At 41.7% G+C, this 24,417-nt stretch overlaps 1 protein-coding gene across 6 annotated transcripts in view; it reads right to left on the reverse strand.

Annotated features, from left to right (window-relative positions):
* Positions 1-24,417, reverse strand: part of GRID2 (glutamate ionotropic receptor delta type subunit 2) — an 824,474-nt gene that overhangs the window by 141,931 nt on the left and 658,126 nt on the right. For all 6 annotated transcript variants that reach the window (XM_053404060.1, XM_053404061.1, XM_053404066.1 and 3 more), the window contains exon 12: positions 1,693-1,831. In XM_053404060.1, the coding sequence (XP_053260035.1) occupies positions 1,693-1,831 (139 nt within the window). The remainder of the gene's footprint in view (positions 1-1,692; positions 1,832-24,417) is intronic.

The raw sequence follows: 24,417 nt of genomic DNA on the forward strand, positions 1-24,417 counted from the left end.
GCCCCTGTGTCAGAAGAATGCATGAGGGCAGATTGTAGTTCCCAATCTGCAGCGGCATCCACTTGCTGACTGCATCCTTGGAACGAATCAGAATGGGCTCTAGGTGTGTACCAATATAGACACACAGAGCTCCTCCATTTGAGGGTATGGGAACATTTCTACTCTTCCCTTTCGTCTCTACTAATTGCTCTTCCTGAGGCTTCACTTGCAGCAGAAAGAGGTGCAAAAGAGATGGTAATGATAATAAATATCCACAATTGAAAATAATGAATAGTTGGAATTTGAAGGTGACCAATAACCACTATTGGAAAGTGACTGATGGAAACCAACCAATAAGTACAGTTGAAATTCATCAATAGCCACCATGTTGTATTTAATATGGGGGGAGGGGGAAAAACTAAACTGAAAGTTTTTTTTTTAAAAAAACCATTTATGTTGTTTTCTATTAACCTAATAAATGCCAAGACCCTAACAGAAGAAAAACTTTGAGACTCCAGGATAATATCAAATAGTTAGGCTGGGCCAACTCCTTAAGAATAAGCAGGTAATCCAAGCTTGCATCCCTACACATAAATTCTGGACTGTGGGTAACACTCAACCTTTGAGTGATTGTGCTGAAATGGAAAAAGAACAAGGTATTTTAAAAAAGTAAAAACACCCAAGCCTTAAGACCATCACTGGAGTTCTTGTGCTCTAGCCTGTTTTAGCAGAAACTGAATTTGTGGGTAAAAGGCAGGGCCAACCCACCCATGGAGCCAGGTGAGGCAACCACCTCAGATGGCAAAGTCCACAGGAGCAGCAGGTCCCAATGTCAATCTTTATTCCCCACCTGTTCATGACATAGAGCTTCACTCATCCCTTCGTCCCTGGCAGGGAGGGGCATTTTTTGGTTGACCTCAGGCGCCAAAATGTTTTGAGCCAGCCCTTGTAAAAAGTGCCACACTTTCTCAGTGGTGGCACATAAGCTGTGGAAGTCATTGCCTGGGATGATGTGATGTGTCAGCCTCCCAATTTTTAGACAGGCGTTGAAGGTCTCTCCCCTCCCCCCACACAAGGCATTTCTTAACGGATTGTGCAGTTTTTATAGACCACCTGTTTTTAATCGGTTGCACGGCTGCTATCTTTTATTTGCTTTAGTGCATTTTTATTGTCCTATTTGTATGTAATCTGCTTTAGGAGCTAGTGTTAAAAGCAGGATATAAATAGCTGGGGGGGGATAGTTTTACTAGGGCGCAATGACTGGTACACAGGGAAGAACATGAAAATGAAATGGTAGCCTTGATTGGGTGGGGAAGTAAAAAACAAGAACATTGTTAGGAAAAGTACTGGAGGAGATGTACACAGTGGGTGGGTTGTGTCCATAGCGACTGGTAGGGTGGTATGCAGGGAGACCAACAGTAGGTGGAGCCAGAGCAAATGACAGATGCAGCCACACCCAACAATAGGTTAGTTTTGCCTCCATCCTCCTCCCTGCTGAGTTCTACAGGGGGAAATTGGGACCAAGGAGGAAACTGACAAGTAGTGACACCTGCTGGACTCATCAGTCAGGTAAGGAATGGCTGAGGCCAGGATGAGGCTGGTGGGGCATTGCTGCATTTGCCCAAAAATATGCCTTGCTGTATTATGGATAATTGTGATACTGGGGGACATATAAGCCCTTCCCTCTCCCTTTTGGAACTTGCAGTAACTTACTGGATGGAGTTCTCAATACGAGTGATGGTAAGAAAGGCCGCTAGGTTTGCTGTGTAGGAGGAGATGACAATCAAGGCAAAGAGCCACCAGGCACCCATCATCATCCGAGTTGCCAGTGTTGTATAGGGAACCTCTCCTCCTGTGGAGTAGGAAATAGAGAGCAAGAAGACTTAATTGCAGCTTCCTTGTCATTTTATTTATTTAGCAAGTTTTATATACCTTTTAGTTAAAAAAACACACCTTATAAGTGGTTATATTAATAATAATAATAATTTATTATTTATACCCCGCCCATCTGGCTGAGTTTCCCCAGCCACTCTGGGCGGCTCCCAATCAGTGTTAAAAACAATACAGCGTTACATATTAAAAACTTCCCTGAACAGGGCTGCCTTAAGATGTCTTCTGAATGTCAGGTAATTATTTATCTCTTTGACATCTGATGGGAGGGCGTTCCACAGGGCGGGCGCCACTACCGAGAAGGCCCTCTGTCTGGTTCCCTGTAACCTCACTTCTCGCAATGAGGGAACCGCCAGAAGGCCCTCGGCGCTGGATCTCAGTGTCCGGGCTGAACGATGGGGGTGGAGACGCTCCTTCAGGTATACAGGACCGAGGCCGTTTAGGGCTTTAAAGGTCAACACCAACACTTTGAATCGTGCTCGGAAACGTACTGGGAGCCAATGCAGATCTCTCAGAACCGGTGTTATGTGGTCCCGGCGGCCACTCCCAGTCACCAGTCTAGCTGCCGCATTCTGAATTAGTTGTAGTTTCCGGGTCACCTTCAAAGGTAGCCCCACGTAGAGCGCGTTGCAGTAGTCCAAGCGTGAGATAACTAGAGCATGCACCACTCTGGCGAGACAGTTTGCGGGCAGGTAGGGTCTCAGCCTGCGTACCAGGTGGAGCTGGTAGACAGCTGCCCTGGACACAGAGTTAACCTGCGCCTCCATGGACAGCTGTGAGTCCAAAATGACTCCCAGGCTGCGCACCTGGTCCTTCAGGGGCACAGTTACCCCATTCAAGACCAGGGAATCCCCCACACCAACCCGCTCCCTGTCCCCCAAAAACAGTACTTCTGTCTTGTCAGGATTCAACCTCAATCTGTTAGCCGCCATCCATCCTCCAACCGCCTCCAGGCACTCACACAGGACCTTCACTGCCTTCACTGGTTCTGATTTAAAGGACATTAACATTAACATAGAACAAAATATTTATTAACGATCTGAAATTAACAGACAGCAACTGACAGCAATTAGCAGAAACAAAAATTATCAAAATATAGATATGCATAATAAAATTATGTATCTCTGCAGGCTTGCCTAAACAATCTTTTTTATTATATTTTAGCAGATGTCACAAACAGTACGTTGAAGGCACCAGCCTCATATTAATTGACAGGGAGTTCCAAAGAATAGGGGCTTCCACAGTAAAATATAGATTCCTCACAAGTGTGGAACAAGCATTATGTGGCACTTGTAAAATGCTGGTTCTGCAGATCAAAGCAGTGGAGAGGGCACATATGGGGCAAGGTGATCCTTCAAGTAAACTGGTCCCAAACTTCCTTATTCTAAGATCACAGCTCCACTGGTACCAATAGGATTATTCACTAGAGTAAAATGCACTAGGTTGGAGACTGTAATTGAGGCCTGCAAAGTGAAGACCATTAAAAGCATAAAGGGAGAGGGTTTGTCCGCACAACTGAGTTCTACAATGAGTTCATTCAGCAGTATATATATGTATGAAATATAGATATATATTAGATAGATAGCTATAGATGAGAAAAGGAGATTTTGTGAACTCTGAACAAAAGCAGCCTATTTAAACACTTGAAACATTTCTACCTCATATAGATGGTCTTAATCAATGACCTTAATTAAACTCTTACAGTGCTTGGGAACATTATTGGTATGCATTGGATCAATGGCAGGTTGTCAGTGGACTAGGGCAGGCATGTCCAACTTCCAAGACACTGCGATCTACTCCCACTGTAAAAAAATTGGCAGTGATCAACCCATTGGATTGACCAAAGTTGTTGAGCTCTTTTTTTGAGGGATCAGCAGAAGTTGTTTGAGGTTATCAGGGTCCCGCGATTGAACAGGGGCACTCCGCGATCGACCGGTGAGTCGCGATCAACCTGTTGGACATCCCTGGACTTGGGGGACTAGGCTAGTCTCCTAAATGTTCCCTGTAAATTAGAGTATTAAAGCCTGGAGCCTCCTTCCCAAAGTCCAGGAAGCTTCTGCTCAGCTTAGGGAGGGAGGCATGATGCTTTGACAGGGTCCAAGATCCCTTATGTCACCTTCCCAAAGCCTGCCTGGCTTCCTGTCAGAGGCCTGGTACCTCCTTTCCAAAGCTTGGGAAGCTTCTGCCCAGCTTGGGGAGGGAGGCATGATGCTCTCTCCTGTGACATCAGGATGTCGCAACATCACATACACAACGTCCCCCCACCAATCACCCTCGCAAGATGGCGCCTCTGGCTCTGTTCCCCTATTTCACCACACGCCACTGCATTGGACGAATCCTGAACTGAAGTGGGGAACTTCAGAGAGATTCAGGGCTTTTCAGAGCCAAAGCAGGATCTCTCTGAAGCGTCCCAATCCAAAGGAGCTTAAGTGAATCCTTTTTTTTTTAACCACATCAGGACTGTAAAGCTGCCCTTGCAAGAAAGCTGTAGCAGCTCTTCTTTTGAAAATTCACAGGCTTCATCTCTTTAGAATGGGCAAGCATGCCTGCAAATTTAATCAAATACAGTCAATATAATAGTAATAGTAATAGTAATAGTAATAATAATAATACTTAGAATCTTCCTTAGAATCCAGAATGCGGCAGCTAGACTGGTGACTGGGGGCAGCCGCCGAGACCATATAACACCAGTCTTGAAAGACCTACATTGGCTCCCAGTACGTTTCCGAGCACAATTCAAAGTGTTGGTGCTGACCTTTAAAGCCCTAAACGGCCTCGGTCCAGTATACCTGAAGGAGCGTCTCCACCCCCATCATTCTGCCCGGACACTGAGGTCCAGTGCTGAGGGCCTTCTGGCGGTTCCCTCATTGCGAGAAGCAAAGCTACAGGGAACCAGGCAGAGGGCCTTCTCGATAGTGGCGCCCGCCCTGTGGAACGCCCTTCCAGCAGATGTCAAAGCGATAAACAACTACCTGACATTCAGAAGACATCTTAAGGCAGCCCTGTTCAGGGAAGTTTTTAACGTGTGATATTTTACTGTATTTTTGGTTTTTATGGAAGCTGCCCAGAGTGGCTGGGGAGGCCCAGCCGATGGGCGGGGTATAAATAATAAATTATTATTATTATTATTATTATTATTATTATTATTATTATTATTATTATTATGGTTTATTTATAGAAAAGTGTTTGGGCTAGGCACTTTGAAGTCTGATTTTATTTATTAAAAAAAGTAAAGGTGATTTTCTATAACTTTTAATGTTTTTGCTAGAACCGGATGAACTGTGCATGCTTTGCTTGGGAGGTCCTTCTGAGGGGCTGATTCCTGCCAAATGTCAGAAGGATAGCTGCAGTGGTTTTTCCTGATGCTTACAAACCAAAGGATGTGTCTAACATGAAAGTCCTCACTATTTATAAATTAATCACTGGGTTTTACAGCCATATCAAGCGTGCCCCCACCCCGTTCTATCATTATTCTGAATTTCTAAAGCTAGCAATTATCAAACTCTTGATAACTGTTTTATCAGGTAGGAGTACACTGAGAAAAAGATGGAATTGCCCTTTAGAAAAGTTCAGAGAGAGCCAAGGTGCTTGTTCTTTCTTTAGAAATAAAATGTGGGGAAATCTGAGTTAATTATAAACGTTGTCTGGATCTTTTGTCTTTAAAAATAAAACCCTCTAAGTAAATAAGATCAATGTTGGTCTCTCATGTAGCCAGAAATACATTTCCACCTACTTCTGAAACTGTATCATTATCAGAAATTAGAATCTCCTCATTCTATCTAGAGATACTAATTCAATATTAAGACTTTGGGAAGATGAAATGTTTAAGTGTAACTTGTAGAAACCTCATGTCATAGCTATAAATGAAATATTTTAATGGGTTATTTTCATTTTACAGGGTTTTTAAGGTAATGCTTTTTGGATGGTTTCAATCAAAAACCAAATTACAATCAAATGGAACTTTTTAGACAGGCAGACTAAATGAGCCCAATAGGACTGATTGTCCCTTTAACCTTCCAGTGTCAATCTCTGTAGTTTGCTGTGAATTAAATTGAAACAGGCGGGGTGGTGAAGGGGAAACCTGCAATTTCTCAAGAACATTTGTGTTCTCATTTTTCAAACTCATGAATAAAACTAAGTGCCATTTCCCACTGTTTTTAATTGAGGTGAATTTGCAGGAAGAAGAGGAACAACTGAAAGTCAACCTCATGTCTTTCATTCATAGATGAAGTTCTCCTGTAAGGAATTCATTCAAGGAAAGGAAGGGCGAAGAGCTGGCTCTATCACTGTAGGTTTTCTGTCCCACACAAGCTAAGTGTAGATATGTGTTGGCTCCAGACTTGTGTTGGCAGTCCTACTCAGACCCTTTGGCTTCAATGGGACTTAATCTCAGGTAGCTACTGTGTATAGATTTGCTGCAGTCTTGGTCTTATCTAGAGTCAACCCATCAGAATCAATGGGACCTAAACTAGGGATGATTAAATTATGTCTCATTGTTTTCAATAGGCCTGCTCCAAACATGCTTTGGTCTGGAACTAGCCCCAGAGTTTTCAGTTTGCTAATGCCCTTGGGCATTATGATGCAGATGTCTTTCTTTGGAAGGTGGGTGCCTACTCATAAAAACAGTGAGTGTGTTGCAGATCTTTAACTTCCCCAGGAAAACAAAGTGGGCATTGTGGTATTTATTTGGTTCGTAAATTCCTACAGCGCCCATCAATACAAGACTCTCTGGTCAGCACACATATTAAAACAATAAAACACCTTTGCAAAACACAGGAACAGCAAAGGAATACTCATATAGATCAATACAACCCAGCAGAACAGGTAAAATCATAATTTCATTCCAGAGATAACACATGTTGAATACCTGGGCAAATAACTCTTTTTTTTGAAAAGCTCTCAGCTGGCACCAAACAGTTATCAGTGTTGATGCCAAGCAAGGTCACCAAGGAGAACATTCCATAAAACTGTCACAAAAACCAGAGAAGCTTCTCTGATTATTACCTGTCTAATTCAGATCAGGTGTGGTGGGGAACAGGACCCAGAAGACAGCCTTTATATATCCCTTTGCTCCTGCCAAATGTTCAATTAGTGCACAAAAAATAAATACCCATATCTCGCTGAAACAACTAACATAACTGAAAGAAAAAATAATAATTCTTGTTCCCCCCTCCCAGAGTTGTCATATATGTTTCTAATATAATTTGATTTATTCTTAATTTTGGAACTAGAGATAAGGAAGGCAAATAGTATTAGCCAGGGATAAGCAGGAAAATGAAACAGATGAAATTCTACGGAAAGATTCAAGCTGAGGTTATGCCAGGCTAAGATTTTAATCAAGTGGAATATTCACAAGTAATACCAGACCCAGTGAGAGGAGTTTCTTATATCAGACACGGAGCAAATGTTTTGCATGGAAGAGGTCCTCAGTTTAATCCCTCCTATCTTTAGTTAAAATTATCTCATGCAACAGGGCTAGGAAAGATCTCTTGAAAGAGCATTCCACTGGGCTGGGCCAATGATACTAATGGCTTCATGTTGCGCCTCAACAACTCAGCAGTTGGGATATAAGATTTCAGACATTCCCTAAAATATCCTGGGACTAAGTTGTGCAGGGCTTAGTAGTTAATGCAAGGACCTTGAACTCAGCTTGGTAACAAATGGGCAGCCAGTGCAGATGTTTGAACAATGATGCCACATTTTGCCAGCTATGTGTCCCCATCAGCAGTCTGGCTACCACATTCTGCACCTGCTGGAGCTTCCCAACCAGGCTCACAAGCAGCCCCACAAAGGGTGCATTGCAATAATCCAGTATCAAGGCTACCAAGAAGCAGCTTCATATGTTCATCCTTCTCGCTTTTCAGGAGTAGTTTGCTAGTTGCGTCAGCCCAATGGAAGTTGTTAGGTCAGAATGCCCTTGTCTTCATGGGTACACAGGTGTTTACTTCTGAACGCTTAATTACTGTTGGCCTTTCAAACTATTGAGCTAGATGCAGCCATCTTGCTTCAATAAGATGTCATTTGTGATATTAATTTGCTTTCCAAAGGAGATGAAATGCCAGAATCTGTAAACAAGGCCAAAAACTGATTTGATCATGATATGTCTTTTTTTAATCAGTCCAAAAGCTAAGGTATAATCAGAACCAACTAAACAGAATGATAATAAGCCATAGGGGTGTGTCTGCTTAACAAGCCTTTATCACAATATAGGAAAACTGAGCCATAGTTTGTTAAAAGCTGTGGGAATCTTGAATTCCAGTTTCTGACATGAAGCAGATGTGAGGTAGTCATTACTGTCCTCTACAAGATTCCTGGGAAAGAAAGCCTGAGCTCGAGCAGCATGGAGATAACAGAGGTAGCCAACCTGTGGCTTCCAGATGTTGTTGGATTCCGACTCCTCACAGATATGCCATTCCTGCCCTAACATGAGCCTGTTTCCAGGCTTCTATCAGTTATTTCCCTTCACTCATTATCTTTCCAATGTGCTGTTCTTCCAATAAATAGCAATAGGTAGCCTGAGATACAGTAACTGGCCCAAAGCCACTTAGTGAGTTTCATGGGTAAGTGGAGCTTTAGGAAAACAGGAAGCTGCCTTATACTAGGTCGGACTACTTGCCCTTATAGTCCACTATAATTTACTCTGACTGTTGCTTTCCATTTCTCCTCTCCATAACCTGCTATGTTGCCAGAGGTTGAACATGGGACTTACTACACACAAAGCATGAGTTCTCCCACTGAGATATGGTCCCTTCCCCAAGGTCTCCCCAGTCCAATGCTCTATCCGCTATACCACATTGGGGGAGGAATTCAACATCATACTCTTTTGATGGTTCCATTATCACAAGCATTTCTGTTTGCCAGATGGAATGGCCCCCCTCCCCAGAACAGATTTGGGAGAGGTGCAGGGGACACATGGGGAGGATGGAAAGCCCCACTGGGCTACCAGGAGCCTTTGCGTTGGCTTTCTCTAGTTGAATTCAGCCCTGACTTTTGAAGTCCCTCATGGTCATGAAGCTACCAAGAGAATGGATGGGTAATATGTGCTTGGGTATTCTACTATGATCCATCTGTTCAACTGCCCTGCCCTCTCAAAGTCTACTTTGCAAGGCAGGACTATTATTTCCTAAGAAAACTCGCAAGATTCCATTCCTGAAACAGAGTCCTGCAAGTCCATTTATCTAACTAGCAATTTGGTGGAGAAATATATGCCTTGAAAATTCCACATTTGTTTCTTATTAGTATTATCCTTTAACATTTTCTCCACTTAGGCTGCAGAATATTGCAGTTTTCACCAACCCACCCAATTTTCGTTTCTGTTCATGTTACTAGCAGGAAGATAATGAGAACACCAATTATTTCTGTAGGACAATCTACACTGAAACAAATTTACAGAATGTAGACAAGTGTTGCAGTTCTTTTTTTTAAAGCCCCCCCCCCAGCTTGATCTTTGCATGCTTTAAAAACAACAACAGATAATGAGCCTCAGGGGCTGACATTTCGTTTTTCATCATGGATGAACATTAGCAAAAAGGAAGGGGAGGAAGAAGATTAGGGGAGCAAAAGATGGCTTGTTGCATTCTCCTGCAATAATATTAATATTAATTAGTACTTTTCTCATCTGAGTCTAGTTCCTACACCTGTTAATTATTCACTTTTGAGTAAAATCTCTTGATTTCTGCAGTAGCCTGCAGCGTGACCTTAGCAATCATGTGTGCAAATCTTATATATGAAATGGTTGAGTATTCACAAAATGTGAACTATCTGCCAAACTCTGAGAAATCATTGTCTCTGCAGCTGACATACTATGGGTAACATCTTTCCGAGTGTTCCTGGAGAATGTAGTGACATCAAATAACCACAAAAAGAAACCTTAAGGGCAATCCAATCCTGTAATGTAGGACAGTCCCACTCATTAGTCAATGGCATAGTGCAATGCAATGCAGCCTTCAGAGGGAGGTGAACTGCAGAAAAATCCTTCTGGAGCAAACAAGTCATATTAGTACTTGCAAACTATCCAAGACTTAGCTCATAATAACATTTTTTTACATTATAGGACCCTGGACTGCCTCTGGGACAGTGCCGGATTTATGTATAAGCTAAACAAGCTATAGCTTAGGGCCCCACTCTCTTGGGGGCCCCCAAAAAATTTAAAGGAAAAAAACCCTGGATGTACATTTCCAACATATAAGATAAAAAACAAATAAAATGGCTTTAGATGCCTATTAGGTCCATAAATTACCATATAGCATATATTCAACACAAAAACAGTGGCAATTTGTTGTTGACAAAGGACAGCTGGACATATAAAGGGCCCCATTACCTTCAGTAGCTTTGGGCCTCATCAAATCTAAATCCAGCCCTGCTCTGGGAGTACGCATGTATGACACCACACAAATCATGTGTGTACAATGTGTGATTTGTACATTATGTGTATAAAAGAATAAGTAATTTAAGGATAGGGAGATGTTAGGAAGGGTTCTCTCACAACCCTACTTAGAGATACTGGGGATTGAACTTGGGTCCTGCATACAAGGCAGATGCTCTACCACCGAGCTATGGTGCTTCCAGACTACCGTATTTTTCACTCCATAAGACGCACCAGACCATAAGACGCACCTAGTTTTTGGAGGAGGAAAACAAGAAAAAAAATATTCTGAATCTCAGAAGCCAGAACAACAAGAGGGATCGCTGCGCAGTGAAAGCAGCGATCCCTCTTGCTGTTCTGGCTTCTGGGATAGCTGCGCCACCTGCACTCACTCCATAAGACGCACACACATTTCCCCTTACTTTTTAGGAGGGAAAAAGTGAGTCTTATAGAGCAAAAAATACGGTAGATGCTCCCCCATCTGTGGTTCCATGTGGCTTTTATTAGATTAATCTGGGGAAACATTTTCTGAGTACTTGAAGCAAGGTTTTCATTTGTATGAATTTGTCTGTATACTAATCCCAGTCACAAGGTTTCTCTGTAGATGTTGCACAGTGCACTTAACTCCTTTATTTGTATAAATGACGTGCCAGATAATAAGGAACTGTGAATTTGCTAAGAACAACACCAAGAAATCTACCTCAACTTCTGACATCCTTCTTAGCTGTCTTTGCATTGATCCCAACTCTCACTGCAAGTAGCTTAGTGATCACCCAAGAGTGTTTTCTGTAACACAATAAACTAGGTCCAAAGCTGTTATGTGGGAATTACTAAATAAAGATGCATATTGATGTGTTTAGAGAATGTATTATTGAACTAAACCTCAAGGGGTTGGAACTACTCGCCTATCAGGGAACATTTGGGGCTTTTTAGTTTAGAGAAAAGGGGATACATGATGAAAGTGTCTAAAATATGCATGGTATGGTGAAAGTGGAAAGATAAAATACGTTTCTTTCATCTCCCATAATTCTATAACTCGGGGCCATACAACGAAGCCAAATGTTGGAAGGGTCGGGGAAGACAAAAGGAAGTCTTCACAAAATGACCACCTCAAAATGACTCAACACAATAGGAAAATTTTAAAGGTGAGTTTATACAGCGTGGAGCTTGGAAGGACTGGGTACCTTGTAAAGATTCAGAATCTAATTATTATTTTTACAGTGCTTAGAAATCATGTTTAAGGGCGACACCCCAAAACTGCCCCTTGGGGGGAAACCTAAAACAACCTTGATGGAGGTGAAAAGCAGGTATTGCACCTTTAGTTTGATGGATGATAGGTCCTCTATTCTTTTTGTGGTGTTAGGCTACAGATAAGAGTAGCCCATGATACAGGCTGCAATCCTAACCTAATTTACCTGGAAGTAAATCCCAATGCATTCAACAGAATTTGAGTTCTGAGTAAACATGGTTAGCATTGTGCTGTTAGCTATTTTGTACCATCACACTCTGGACCACCCTGCCAAATTGCACTGAAAATGCTAATCGAATGCCTCCTGCATTTGGAAATTAATCTCTCTGCCAAAGTGCATTGGACAAGGTCTCACTCTATGTGGGTTTTCTTCTCAGTCTTCTTTGTTAGAAGATTTGGCCTCCTTGCATATTTATGCGCCAAAGTGTATAAGCTTAAATGGCTAGATGTCACAAGTTTTATCATGTTGAAAACTACTTTTTGGTTGTACATATTTTTGTATAGGTCAAATTAACCTCATGATATCAGCCATTGTAACAATTTAAATGGGACGTGTGCCTGCAAATGTTGGGATATGCATAATATTTGCGAGTTTGCAGTGCTGGATTTTCACAACATGCTCTGCTGTTAATTCAAAACTGATCAAGCTACATGAATGAGCTTTTAAGGCATGAGCAGAATGTGTGAAAGAATATTTCTTTTATAATATCCAGTACAAATGAGCTTAGCCAGCTGCTGATCTCTTTAGGCAGCTATCTTTCACTCAGCCTTACAAACCTTCATATGAAACATTCTTTTCCTTTATTCTGTGCCTGATTAGCAGGGGTGGGGAGAGGAATGTAGAGAGTGAAAAAAGTGTTTTTTCTGTGAGTGTCTAGGGAGAAAGAATAGAAAATTCAGGAGCTTTCATAAGTCTAGTTTAGACAGGAACTCAGGTCACTGATTAAAAAGAGTAGAATAAAACGAAATGAAATGAGAACAGCGTAATAATAAAAACAGTTACCCAACTTACTGTACTCGGTGACTTTTAGATAAAACCAATACATTTTAATATATATTGAAATCATAAAATAGAGATCTAACAAGTTCACTCCATAAGCATCAGGATCCACTGTGATAACGGGAAAGTCTAACCTCTTTCTAACTGAGCTGAGATTCCAATTTTCTGCATCGCTACCGGTGATAACACTGCACAAACAGTATTCAATCATTAAATTAATTCCCATTAAATCAACATCCTTAAAGATCAAACAGTCCTTTAATAATAACCTGATTAAAGCAATGTTAGCATAATGCATTAGCAATGCTGTACTTATATCTTCCCAACACAGATGCAACATATGGACAAATTTCTTACGGATGAAAAATTGATACAGTAGCTCTCTTAAGTATAAACACAATAAACACATAGGAGGGAATCAGGATTGTGTTTGATGGTCCCACCTGGTCTCTATGCATTTGTCCACACATGAGCAGGCCATAGGTGCATACATGTTCTCCAAAAGTAGGCTCAGTATTTGCAAAATATGGGGTACAGATCTCACATATAGTGCTTACTTGCATGCAGTTTGTATAGACATCTGCTCTAGCCTGATGTCTGAATGAAAGTGCAGAGGTCAGGGCCAGGGCCAGAGACAGGGCCAGTGGATGTGATTCTTTTTCTGCGCCCACACATGGGGACAACAAATGGCGGTAATCTAATTAACTAGTTGTCACACTTGTGCTCCCTATACATCAACAAAGTTTTTGGGAAACAAGTTAATATTTTGTATGCAATGAGAGTCGTTCTTTTATTCAGATTTTGTGGCTCAGCATGAATGGATTGCTTTCTATGAAAGAAGGTCTATTTGCATATGTGTTGGCAGATACTTACATATTTATGTGTCACAAAAATAAAATGCTTGGTCTTGCTAAAGCTCTACATAATCTGAAAATCTCAAAGGCAAACTAGCACAGAGGTTACTCTCAAGTGATTTATCTTCATTTATTAAATTATGCAAAAATGGCAAATTAGCTGACTTGCAGAACACCCAGTGTTCCTTCCACGCCTCTTTCCTGAAGCCCCCTGCACTGTCCCCCCCAAGCTTTTCTGGAGGATTGAGGGACCCTTGGAGCAGATTTTGTGGACACTCAGGGATCACAGAGAGGAGAAACAGATTGCACAAACAGATTTCCATTGTGGAAGTGGGTGGACATCATTGGATGTCAGTCTGTGTTGCAATTTAAACATTTTGCATGTCATGATAATAATACACAACCTAAACGTAAGAGTAGCTGGTGCCATGTGATATATTTAAAAACCTGGTATTATAACAGTAATTTGGTTGAGGAAATATTCTCCAAGGCTGCAGTCCCAAAAGCACTTATTAGGGAACAAGATCCATTTCACACAATAGGATTTACTTCCAAGTACAGATGAACAGGAAGTGGAATGCGGGCGGTGTTGCAGTCTAAACCACTGAGCCTCTTGGCCTTGCCGATCAGAAGGTTGGCGGTTCAAATCCCCGCAACGGGGTGAGCTCCCGTTGTTCGGTCCCAGCTCCTGCCAACCTAGCAGTTCGAAAGCACGCGAAAAAGTGCAAGTAGATAAATAGGTACTGCTCTGGCGGGAAGGTAAACGGCGTTTCTGTGCGCTGCTCTGGTTTCACCAGAAGCGGCTTAGTCATGCTGGCCACATAACCCAGAAAAACTCTGCGGACAAACGCCGGCTCCCTTGGCCAGTAAAGCGAGATGAATGCCGCAACCCCAGAGTCGTTCACGATTGGACTTAACTGTCAGGGGTCCTTTACCTTTACAGATTAACAGGACTGCATGTAAATGCACCTTGTGTATTTCCTCTCTTTAGTTAAAACACAAAATGAATAATGACACCACCCATAATTTGTGTCTGAATGGTAATCAGCTATATTTAGAGATCTACATATAGGCAGAATTTACATAACCATTCAGAGAATTATTTGCAATCATCACAAACTCACCGGGAAGGGCCCTACATCAGTAGAACAGAACATCCTTTGCATGCAGAAGGGTCTGAGTAGAGTCCCTAGCTTCTTCACTTAAAGAACATAAGCAGGAATGGGGGAGGTTCTGAAACCTTGAAGCCCCATTAATATACTAATATGGATGGACTAATTGTTTGAGTCCAGTTTGCCATTGACTCAATTTCAAAACCTGGTTCAGAAAAAAAAGTCTGAATGGTAGTTTGAGGAAAATAACCAAGTCACAAACCAATAAACAACAAGAATGATTAATTAATAAGAAGACACCTATACAATGGAGGATTCGACCCTCCTCCAACATAACATAACATGACATGACATGACGTGACATGACATGACATGACATAACAATGTAACATAAAATAACATAACAATATAAAACATAACATAACATAACATAACAATCCAAATACGTATGACAACCAACAGAGCTAGCCCAATACATTTTGGCACCTGAGGCTGACCCCATAATTGTGCTTCCCTCTCTGCCAGGGAAGAAGCGGGGAGGGAATATCTACAACAAGAACAAGGATGGAAGAAAGGCTGGCATTGGGATCTGCTGACTGGATGGATCTTCCTGCCTGAGGCAGTTGCTTCACCTTGTCTGCCATGACAAAAAATGCATCAATGAAATTACAAAACAGCATAGAACTAAGTCTCAGCCAAAGTTGAATGACCTGTTCCTCTGCTTCTCTGAAAAATAGTTTGAATAGGACATGAAGAGTCATTATCTACTCTTTGGATGCTAAGATTGCCCCACATCAATGTTTAAAGCACTCTAAATGGTCACTTTTCAACCATTGGAAAGGTAAGCCATCTGTACACTAGTGTAACCCGAACCTCAAAGTAAATTGTATCTTGATAGGGTTTCTTCCTTTAAATGGGTTTTAACAAATAACGTGAATAGATTTTCTTGAAAGAAGCAGAGCTGTCCATTGCTCCAGTTGCATGTGTGTGCTATAGGTTGCATTGCAGAATGATGGCGGAATCTGTGTTCCTTTGGGTGTCATTTGGACTTCAACTCCCATCAGCTCTTGCCGGCATAGCAATTGGTTCAAGGGTGGTGGGAGTTGTTGTGCACCAACATCAGGATGACCACCAGTTCCACGCCCCTATTTTATAGAATGGCCAATAAATGCTATTTTTGTGGATTTAAGGCCTGTGGTTTATTATCTGAGCCATTCCACTGCTGCCCATTCCCAGCCATGCAAAACAACAACAACAAGCTAGGTAGCATACTTTGTGAAGATGTAACAGTGGGTGACTCCTATTCAAAACATTTTTGGTCACGCACATTTTCTTCTGGAAAATTACAAACCTACAGAGATTGGTGCACGGTTAATTAAGAATAAATGTCAACAGAAAAGAACGTTGTTGCAGGATTATCGCTTCCCACCAGCAGGGATACGCCAAGAGAAATATAAGTAAGACAGAGCAATTTATTAAGCTACTGTACACTCCAGGCAGTGCGTTTTTGGAGATTATTACAAGTCTTGGGTGGTAAATATAAGGAACAAGACTGAACAATGAATGGCTTTAAGCAACGGGGGGAAGGCTATAATCACCCAGAAATCAGTCTCATGCTGAATAACACACTGCTCTTATGTAATGGAATTTGAAGACAGAGCAGCCAGATCGATTCCTTTAACATTGAACTTCTAGAAATTTCACCGGGAGCCATTAAGTTCCAAATGTGACCAGTCATTCAAGATCTAGTATTCTTCCACCCAAAACATGGAATATGCCATTCCATTGTTTCATGCATGTAGCTGCCTACTTCTCTGGGTGATAGATAGGTAGTTTCAGGAAAGACTGCTATAGGATCCATTTCCTTGGGAGAAGAGGGAGCTGCCTTAAACTGAGTCAGATCACTAGTCACTCAAACTCAGTGTTGTTTACACTGACTGGCAGCAGCACTCTGCAGCATTTCATGCAGGAGTTCCACAACCCTACCTGGAGTGCTTCTAGGGATTGATCCCAACATCTTCTGCATACAAAGCAGGTATTGTACTAGTACCACTAAGTTCTGAGAAGCATCTGTTCTCTTGCAAATATCTCTTGCAAACCATGGGGGAGAAGGGAAGCAGCCAGACACTCAATCCTAGTGTGAAAAGCAGAATCACCTTCCCAGAACCTTGTGCACTGAGAAGACATCTCCACCCCAATATAACACCAGGACTTTGTTCCAGGAGGCATTTCATTAACCATTTTGCCTAGCTTTCTTCTGTACAGTGTTCTGAGAAAGAACATGTCTATATTTGCATATCCATCGAAAATTGTATCCTGTCATTCCATCAAATGGTGCCCAAGGCAGCTAGCAGTAAAACACAAACAAGCGGTCAAAACATAAAAAACGAGTCGGTGAAACATCACTGCAACTACTGTATATAAAAACAATTTACTAGCCTGCAAACATCATCCAGTTATGCCTTTGAGAGCCAGAAATAGGGTTTCACCGAAGCTTTACCAACCTTTTTTTTCTTTTTTCAAAGTTTTGACTGTAATTTAGCATATACCCAAGGCCTATGGCCATTAAATAATCTGGCCTGTTAATACTGGTTGCGGGGAGGACACTTATTATGATTATTTTATTATCATGCTGTCTATTGTTATACTTCTTATTATGTCTTTATTTTTATGTTCTGTAAAATGTGTTCTTAATGCTGCACACCACCCTGGGATCTTTTCATAAAGAGTGGTATATAAATTAATAATGATAATGATAATACTGAAACTACTACTAATAGCATTTTACCCTTAGCTGCCTTTAGTGCCATATGACATTTAAACAGATAAGCCTTTTTTTCTTCTTCAGAGCACACCTCTAGAGGTTCCCCAGCCCTGCTCTAGAGACACATCAGGTGCCCATCTTTGCCTGTTAGCAACCGATCAAGCAAAACAAAATATGTCAATTTCTTCAATAAAACATCAATTCTGCTTTGTGCATCCTAGGGTCAACGTTACAGCTCATGGTCAAACATGCAATATCTTAACATCCCCTTTTTGTACACTGTTTTATCTTTTAAAATGTGCACAGAGCCGCCTTCTGCAACAGCAAAAGCATCATTCTTTCACACGGCAAGTAGGAGAGAGAGCGTGCCATGCAGTTCTGAGTAATTGTCCTTAAACCCTTTCTAAGTTACTTGCAGAGGCAGTTTTAGGGCAGGGCCTGTGGTTCGCCTGCACTTGGTGCAGAGCTAAGGAGGGTGCCTTCTCAAAGCCTGGGAAGCACTTGCCTGACTTCGGGAAGGCAAGGGCTGGAGAGGGTGTCAAATTTTGGCCTCATACAGGGCCCCACATCACCCTAGTCACTTGCTACAATAATTTTCAATTAAAAGGCAGTGGATTTCAAACTTCCCACCTTCAGGGAATTTCTGTGCTGATTTGTGTGCCAGGGAACCCCAGCCTCTCTGGTCAGGAAAGCATCCTGGGATGCTTTTATGGTACATTTTCAATTAATCTGGGATGCATACTATGCCATTTAGGTCTAGCTTATTCCTCCATGATGGCAGCTGCAGTTTACAACTGCAGGGTACCAGACTGGCTACCCCTGCCTTAGAATATGCCTAGTCACCTGCAACGAGCTTTGTAGGTGAAGGAAAGATTTCCGATATGACTTCTTTTTACTGGGGGGGTCTTCAGTACCAGTAGTACTGAAAGTACAGACAGCCTCTGATGTGCTCTCATGGGTGTTTCCATCTCCTTTCCATCCCTTTTTGCCAACTCCCCACTCTCTGAAAGCTTCAACTCCATTAGGGAATGCATTAGGGGGCTTTTAGCTTTTCCTTTGCCAGTATTTAGGGTAGAGCTAGAGAGGGCAACAGCAACTGAGCTGCCAGACCCTTCAGCTGGCAGCCTCACGTCCAACGTTGTGTTCTGCAGCACAGTGAAGAATGAGACAGGGTTTCAAGTCACATTACAGTCTGAGATGAGCTATTTTCATGAAAGTGTTTGTTGAAGCTTTGTCCTCAAATACTTATTTTCTCGGTACCTGGGGGTCAAGAGCAATACATATAGACAACTTGAAGCTTTGCCCCAAAGTAATAATGGAATTTTGTCACAATCTATCCAGATTTGTCTGCGACCCTTGGTCATGCCCTGTGGCAAATCAATGTGGTAATTAAATAGTCCTGGTGATAGAGATGGGTGTCATGCATTTGTGTGCCTGGCGGAAAGGCTCTACGTTATGAATACCTGATTGACCCCCTAATTAACTGTAATACTAGACTCCCAATCCCAAGGGCAGGGAAGGGCTTCTGTCTTGCCGTTTCATATCAACACAGTACATTGTAATATACCTTGAGCTCAACAAGAAGCCTTTCTCTGGCTAAGGAGAGAGAAAAATATGAGAAATCACTGTTCCTACTCAAAAGACATTGCTGTTCTCCCCAGTCCCAAAATGATGTAATAGAGCTGGTAAAGTGGTACAAAATGATCAAAGGATAAAAGGATCTTTACTGTGAAGAAAGGCTAAAGTGTCTGGGGCTTTATAGCTTAAATTAGCGTTCACCAACCTGGTTCTCTCCAGAGAATCCTAGGAAGTAGTTTACCACTCACAGAGCTACAATTCCCAGCACCTTTAACAAACTACAAAATGTGGATATGACCAGTAAGAGATGGCTATTGACTTCACGTTCTACTCTTGTGCTTCCCAGAGTCAACTGGTTGGTTCCTATGATGGCTGGACGAGGGGGTTCTTTGTCTAATCCTTGTTAGCACTGCCCTTTGTCCTTATGGTTTATGATTTCCTCAGTGGTAAATTTCTGGATTCTCAGTTTTCTAAATGTTTCATATTAGTTAAATTGGATAACCACCTGAATGTTCTCTTTTTCTCAGCTCGCAATTTTAGTAAAGAACATATGTTTGAAGTAGGGATGCAATTTGAAATGCCATTTCACTGCGTTCATTTTTCACGAATTATTGAGCCCATCCTCCTTCACAGCTCTTTCTCTTTCAAAATGTTGATGCTCTCTCACCCCTGTGCCCTTTGCCTGCATTAGATTTTGTGATTGTTTTTGAAAACTTTGATGTGTGTTTCATAACATGAATTCCGGCCACGTAACTAATATGTACCACATTTTGGTTTACGTAATATCTGGTTTACGGTATCTGATTTCAGACGTATGATACATGTGTTGTATGTGCTACAGTGTGAATGTGCACAATGTATGTGCGCCTGTGTGTAACCTTTAAACAGAAACACCCCTTTCTTTGTTGTTGTTGTTGCTGCTGCTGCTGAAATTTGTATAACCCTTCATCCATAGATGTCAGGGCAGTTCACACCACGGAATTACAATATAAGAAACACAAACTACCTAATAAAAATAAGAACAAAAACAAACCAATAACCCCCTCCCACTACACAAAAGAGCAGCATCGGATGTCAATCAGCCAAAGGCCTGGCTGAAGAAGAACGTTCGCCACATGGATCGATCACCTGTGTGAATCAAATTTTACACTGCTTGCTCCTTGTTAGCGTTTCACAATACTTTGTGATGCTTACAATATTTTGGTACTAACTTTGCTTTCCTGCACAGCTTCAGATGATATTCATGCTGATGCTGAGGAGAAAAAACCCAGTGCTCAACTGAGAAAATATGCCAATCGCCAGAGACAACAGACTTGTATTTGTTAAGCTGAGCTAATGACTGAGCCATTGTTTAGGATTACACTCTGTCCAGCCAGACAAAGAACACCCCCAGCTTCCCTCTAGAAAATCTAAGGCACTCAGTTTAACAGAAGGAAGGGAGCAGGGGACAAGAGACCAGTAACTCCTAATTACCATAATCATGAAAATATGAAGCTAACAAGGCAGGATTTACAATTATGAAAAAAGTTTTTGAATTCCCCCCCCCAAAAAAATATGTAAATTTCAGGAAAGGATGGTCCAGGACACTGTAATGCTGTGAATGCTCTCTGAATCTCGATTAATCTATACTCACTCCAGCAAAGGCACAAAATAGTGAATTCTGTTGTATTTTGTAAGCAGTGTCAAAAAACATGAATTTCATGCATATGCCTAATCTGAAACACACATAACCACACGCACAATTGCATACACACACACACACACACACACACGACACACCAGCCTCATGTATTATTTTGCTCTGCCCCTCCTCACTCATGTCTAAGTATAGTCCTAGTGACAGGTAATATCTATGAAGGAAGAAAATTCAGTGCAATTACATGGTTATGGATTAAACGCACAGTCACTCTTTCTGGAAGGGCAAAGCCTTTAAAAAAAGATAAGAATGCAGGGTCCACACATCAATGGAAGGCAGGCTTCTCTTTTAATCCTGTTTCAAAAGTGACAATTTAGGAGTGAGATGTATAGAAAAGTCCATCTCATAAGGCCACTACTATGATCTCTGGGGCTGACCTTTACTTTTCAAAATGTGAAGGGAGCAGCTGTTAGTCACAGAGAAGTTTGCTTGTTTTGAACCAGGAGTGGGGATTTTTTTCACTCCAGGGGCCATATTATCTACTATGCAACCTTCTGAGGGCCACATTCCAAAGGTGGGTGAAGCCAGAGACAAAGGTGGCTGGAGCAACAAATGCAAATTTTAACTTTCTACAGTAGGCTGGTTTCTACACACACAACCTCTTCTCTATCCTTCATTCATGGAAGCCAGAAGTATGATCTGAGTTCAAGGACAAATTCTAGCCAGGCAGAGCCAATGGGGTGTGTGGCTGGGGAGGGAGTCTGGCCCAAGGAGAGTCCTGTGGGGAGGGCCTTGGAGGGTCATATTTAGCCCCTCGGCCTGAGGTCCCCCACCCATGCTACACCTCTATCACAACATCCATTGCGAATGCTGTGGATTTTCTTGTTTTCTCTTTGTTTGGCAATTGCATTTTTTAACAGATCTTACAGTAGAATGCCAGATGGAGCTGCCTTGTGAATTCATTCAACATGCACTTTGCTGTCCTGCTACCATAATTAAAGTTCTTCTCCTAATGATGAAAATTGTTCCCTGGATGCTTTGACAGTATTTTCCTGTTAATCAAGTCTCCCTTGTTTATATTTGGATGTAGCTGTTCTAATTCAAGTTTTGTGTATTGCTGGAAAGGAAACTCAAAAATGCTATAAATAAGATCCAGCCAGCAATTGACATAACATTTTGCTCAGCTTCTTCCTGTAAGCCACATTACTTTGGCCCTGCCTACTTCACCTTTGAATCAGACTGAAGCCTGGCCAACTCTGAGAGCTTCTCTCCAAAAGCACAAACATAAACAGCATTTTAAAGGTCCAAAAAAATCCTAGTTCTAAAAACCCCACACACGAACTCAACAGCTGCTGTGTAATGATCAGCACATGGGATGGAGCAAAATATAAAAAGTAGCAGGTGAAAATAACATCTTTCCTGTTCCAATCTAAACAGCATGCCCTGTTTGCTAAATCCTAACATGTATATTTTTATTCCAAAAGCGCTATTTTCTACTTTCATCTTTGCCAAGGCTGGAAGAAATAAGCCTGTGTGCAGTTCTGAACCTTTAGTCAATACAAAATAAGGATGATGCAAGGCCAGGACATGTTTGGCGGCCCAAAACAAAGAATTCAAAGGCAGCAAAGAACCAGTAGCCTCCAGGTCATGCCGCTTTGTTCCTTTCAATGCAGGACACAGAAGTTGCTGTGCCTGTGCTTTTTGTTGTTGTTGGTTTTTTTGATAACAGGAATGACTACCTTGTCATGTTTTAAATCAGCTAACGAGAGAGCCTTCTTAAGTGAATGTGACAATATTTAAAATGTCCCATATTGCCTTGCCTAGGATCTGCCAATCACAATTAACGGCAGCAGATTTGCTTTTCTAAAATAAATAGACCCACATACTTTTTTTGCAGCCTGGAAAGCAGATGAGAAGTGAATATAGAAGCCAGACTTAGCACTGTAGCCAGTTAATCTGTCATTGGGAATTACTTTCGGCTTTCTCTCTCTCTCCTGTATTCACTGGGGTTAGTAAACAATAGAGCTTCTGCTAACATAGTTTTTGTTACTTTCAAATTGAATGTGAAATGCTGGATGACATTATAAATGAATCTCCTGAGCTGTAGCACTAGAATTCCCGGGCCTTCAGTGTCTCTATTATTCAGTCATTCTGCACATTCATGTATTTTGATATCAAGTCCATTTAATTCTTTGCTCTTTTCTTTTCAACCAAATTAAAACTTGTCCTGCTTGAAGGAGATATGCCTCTTTAGACTCTCTCTTATTAAAACAAAAATAAAAAACACCATAATGGATGATGATGAAGAAAAAGGCCTTCCTTTAGGTCAATAAAACTTGTTCCCAAATGCAGACTGAAGTAAACCTAATTCTTTGTAAATATGAGTTTTGGTTGCAAACTACAGTATAAACCAGGCTTCCTCAACCTTGGCCTTCTGGATGTCTTGAGACTACAAATCCCATAATCCCTGACCACTGGTCCTGCTAGCTAGGGATCATGGGAATTGTAGGCCAAAAACATCTGGAGGACCAAGGTTGAGGAAGCCTGGTAAAAACCATTGCTGTGGTGCAGTCATGCTGGTGGCATCTAGCTGAATTCTATGCGACTTTTCCAAAAGAAATCCAGAAAGAACATTCACAAACTGCAGAACCTCACATCTCTTTTCTGGTGTTTTGCCACCCCAAAACCATAACCTTACAAAAAAAACAACCTTCCTGTTTAAACAGGCATTTGTTTTATCAGAAATACATCTAAAGAGCCTCTGTATTGGCTACTGCAGCTCGTTTCTGTTTTTATTATGTTGATTAAAAAAACAAAACAAAAATGGTAGCAGCGTGTAGTCAAAAAAAAGGGCAAGGAAACAAACAAACAAAATTAACCGTAAACTTTTTGTGTAGCTGGAAACTACAGTCATGCCATCTTGGATTCCATGATGGAAGAAAAGTGGGCATTTAAGAAAATCTGCTATATATTTTTTAGAAAGATGTTCTTTAATCTTTTATATTCTTAATACATACCCTCCAAGTGTCCCAATTTTCCAGGGACAGTCCCAGAATTACAAAAGCCACACTGACTACCAGTTTGATCCAGGAATGACTCCCCTGCTCAGCGCCTGAGGGCCCCAGTCCTGCCACTCAACACCTGGCCCACAGCGGGGCCTGATGGGCTCTATAAAGGACTGCTGCCACTGCTGCTGCTGCTGCTGGGCAGAGAGGGCTCTATTTTGTTTTGTTTTTTTGTTTAAATTGCTGCTATTTTTTACCTACATCATTTTAAACTGTGATATTAATGCTGTATTCTTAGTTTTAAATTTTGATTTATGTGGAAATTGTTTCCAATTTGGTTGTGTATTTTTTTGATGTGATTTATTGTTTATGACTTTTGTAATTATGTAAATCTTGTTATGCTGTAAGCAGCCTTGAGCATTGTTTTTTAACTGTGGAAAGGCTGCATACAAAGAAATGATGGTGTTGATGATTCCCCCTGCCAGTGCTGAGCTCAGGAAGGAGGATTGTCGCAAGCAACAGTAATGGCAGCTGCTGCGGCTGCAAGAGAGCATCCCATTGCCTCTGCATGGCCACCGCTGCCGGCCTCCTCCCTTGGGCAACTTGTGGCAGCTGCTGGAGAACAGAGGAGGAGGAGAGGCTGCTGCTGCGGAGGCCCCGCACCTTGCAATGCGCTGGCCCTGAGTGGCAGGCAGAGGGCAGGGCCACCTTGAGTGGGAAGAAAGGGGGAGTGAAGTGGAGTGAAATTCAAGGGGTCTTGATTTTTTTTTTTAAAGTGCTTTGTGTGCCCGCATCTAATCTTGTCCCTTTCCAAAATTTAATTATTGGTGTATGTGTTTCTTTTGTCAATCTGCCAAAGAATAATATAAAATCAAATCAATATTAAGGGGTTTTCTCAGGATGGCGGGGGGCATTTGTGCTGGTGACACTCACTCTTCTTCTGATAGGAAATGCTCTGCGGGGGGCAGAGAAGGGGATCAAGGAG

The sequence above is a fragment of the Podarcis raffonei genome, chromosome 9 (genome assembly GCF_027172205.1).
Source record: "Podarcis raffonei isolate rPodRaf1 chromosome 9, rPodRaf1.pri, whole genome shotgun sequence".
NCBI classification, from domain to species: domain Eukaryota; kingdom Metazoa; phylum Chordata; class Lepidosauria; order Squamata; family Lacertidae; genus Podarcis; species Podarcis raffonei.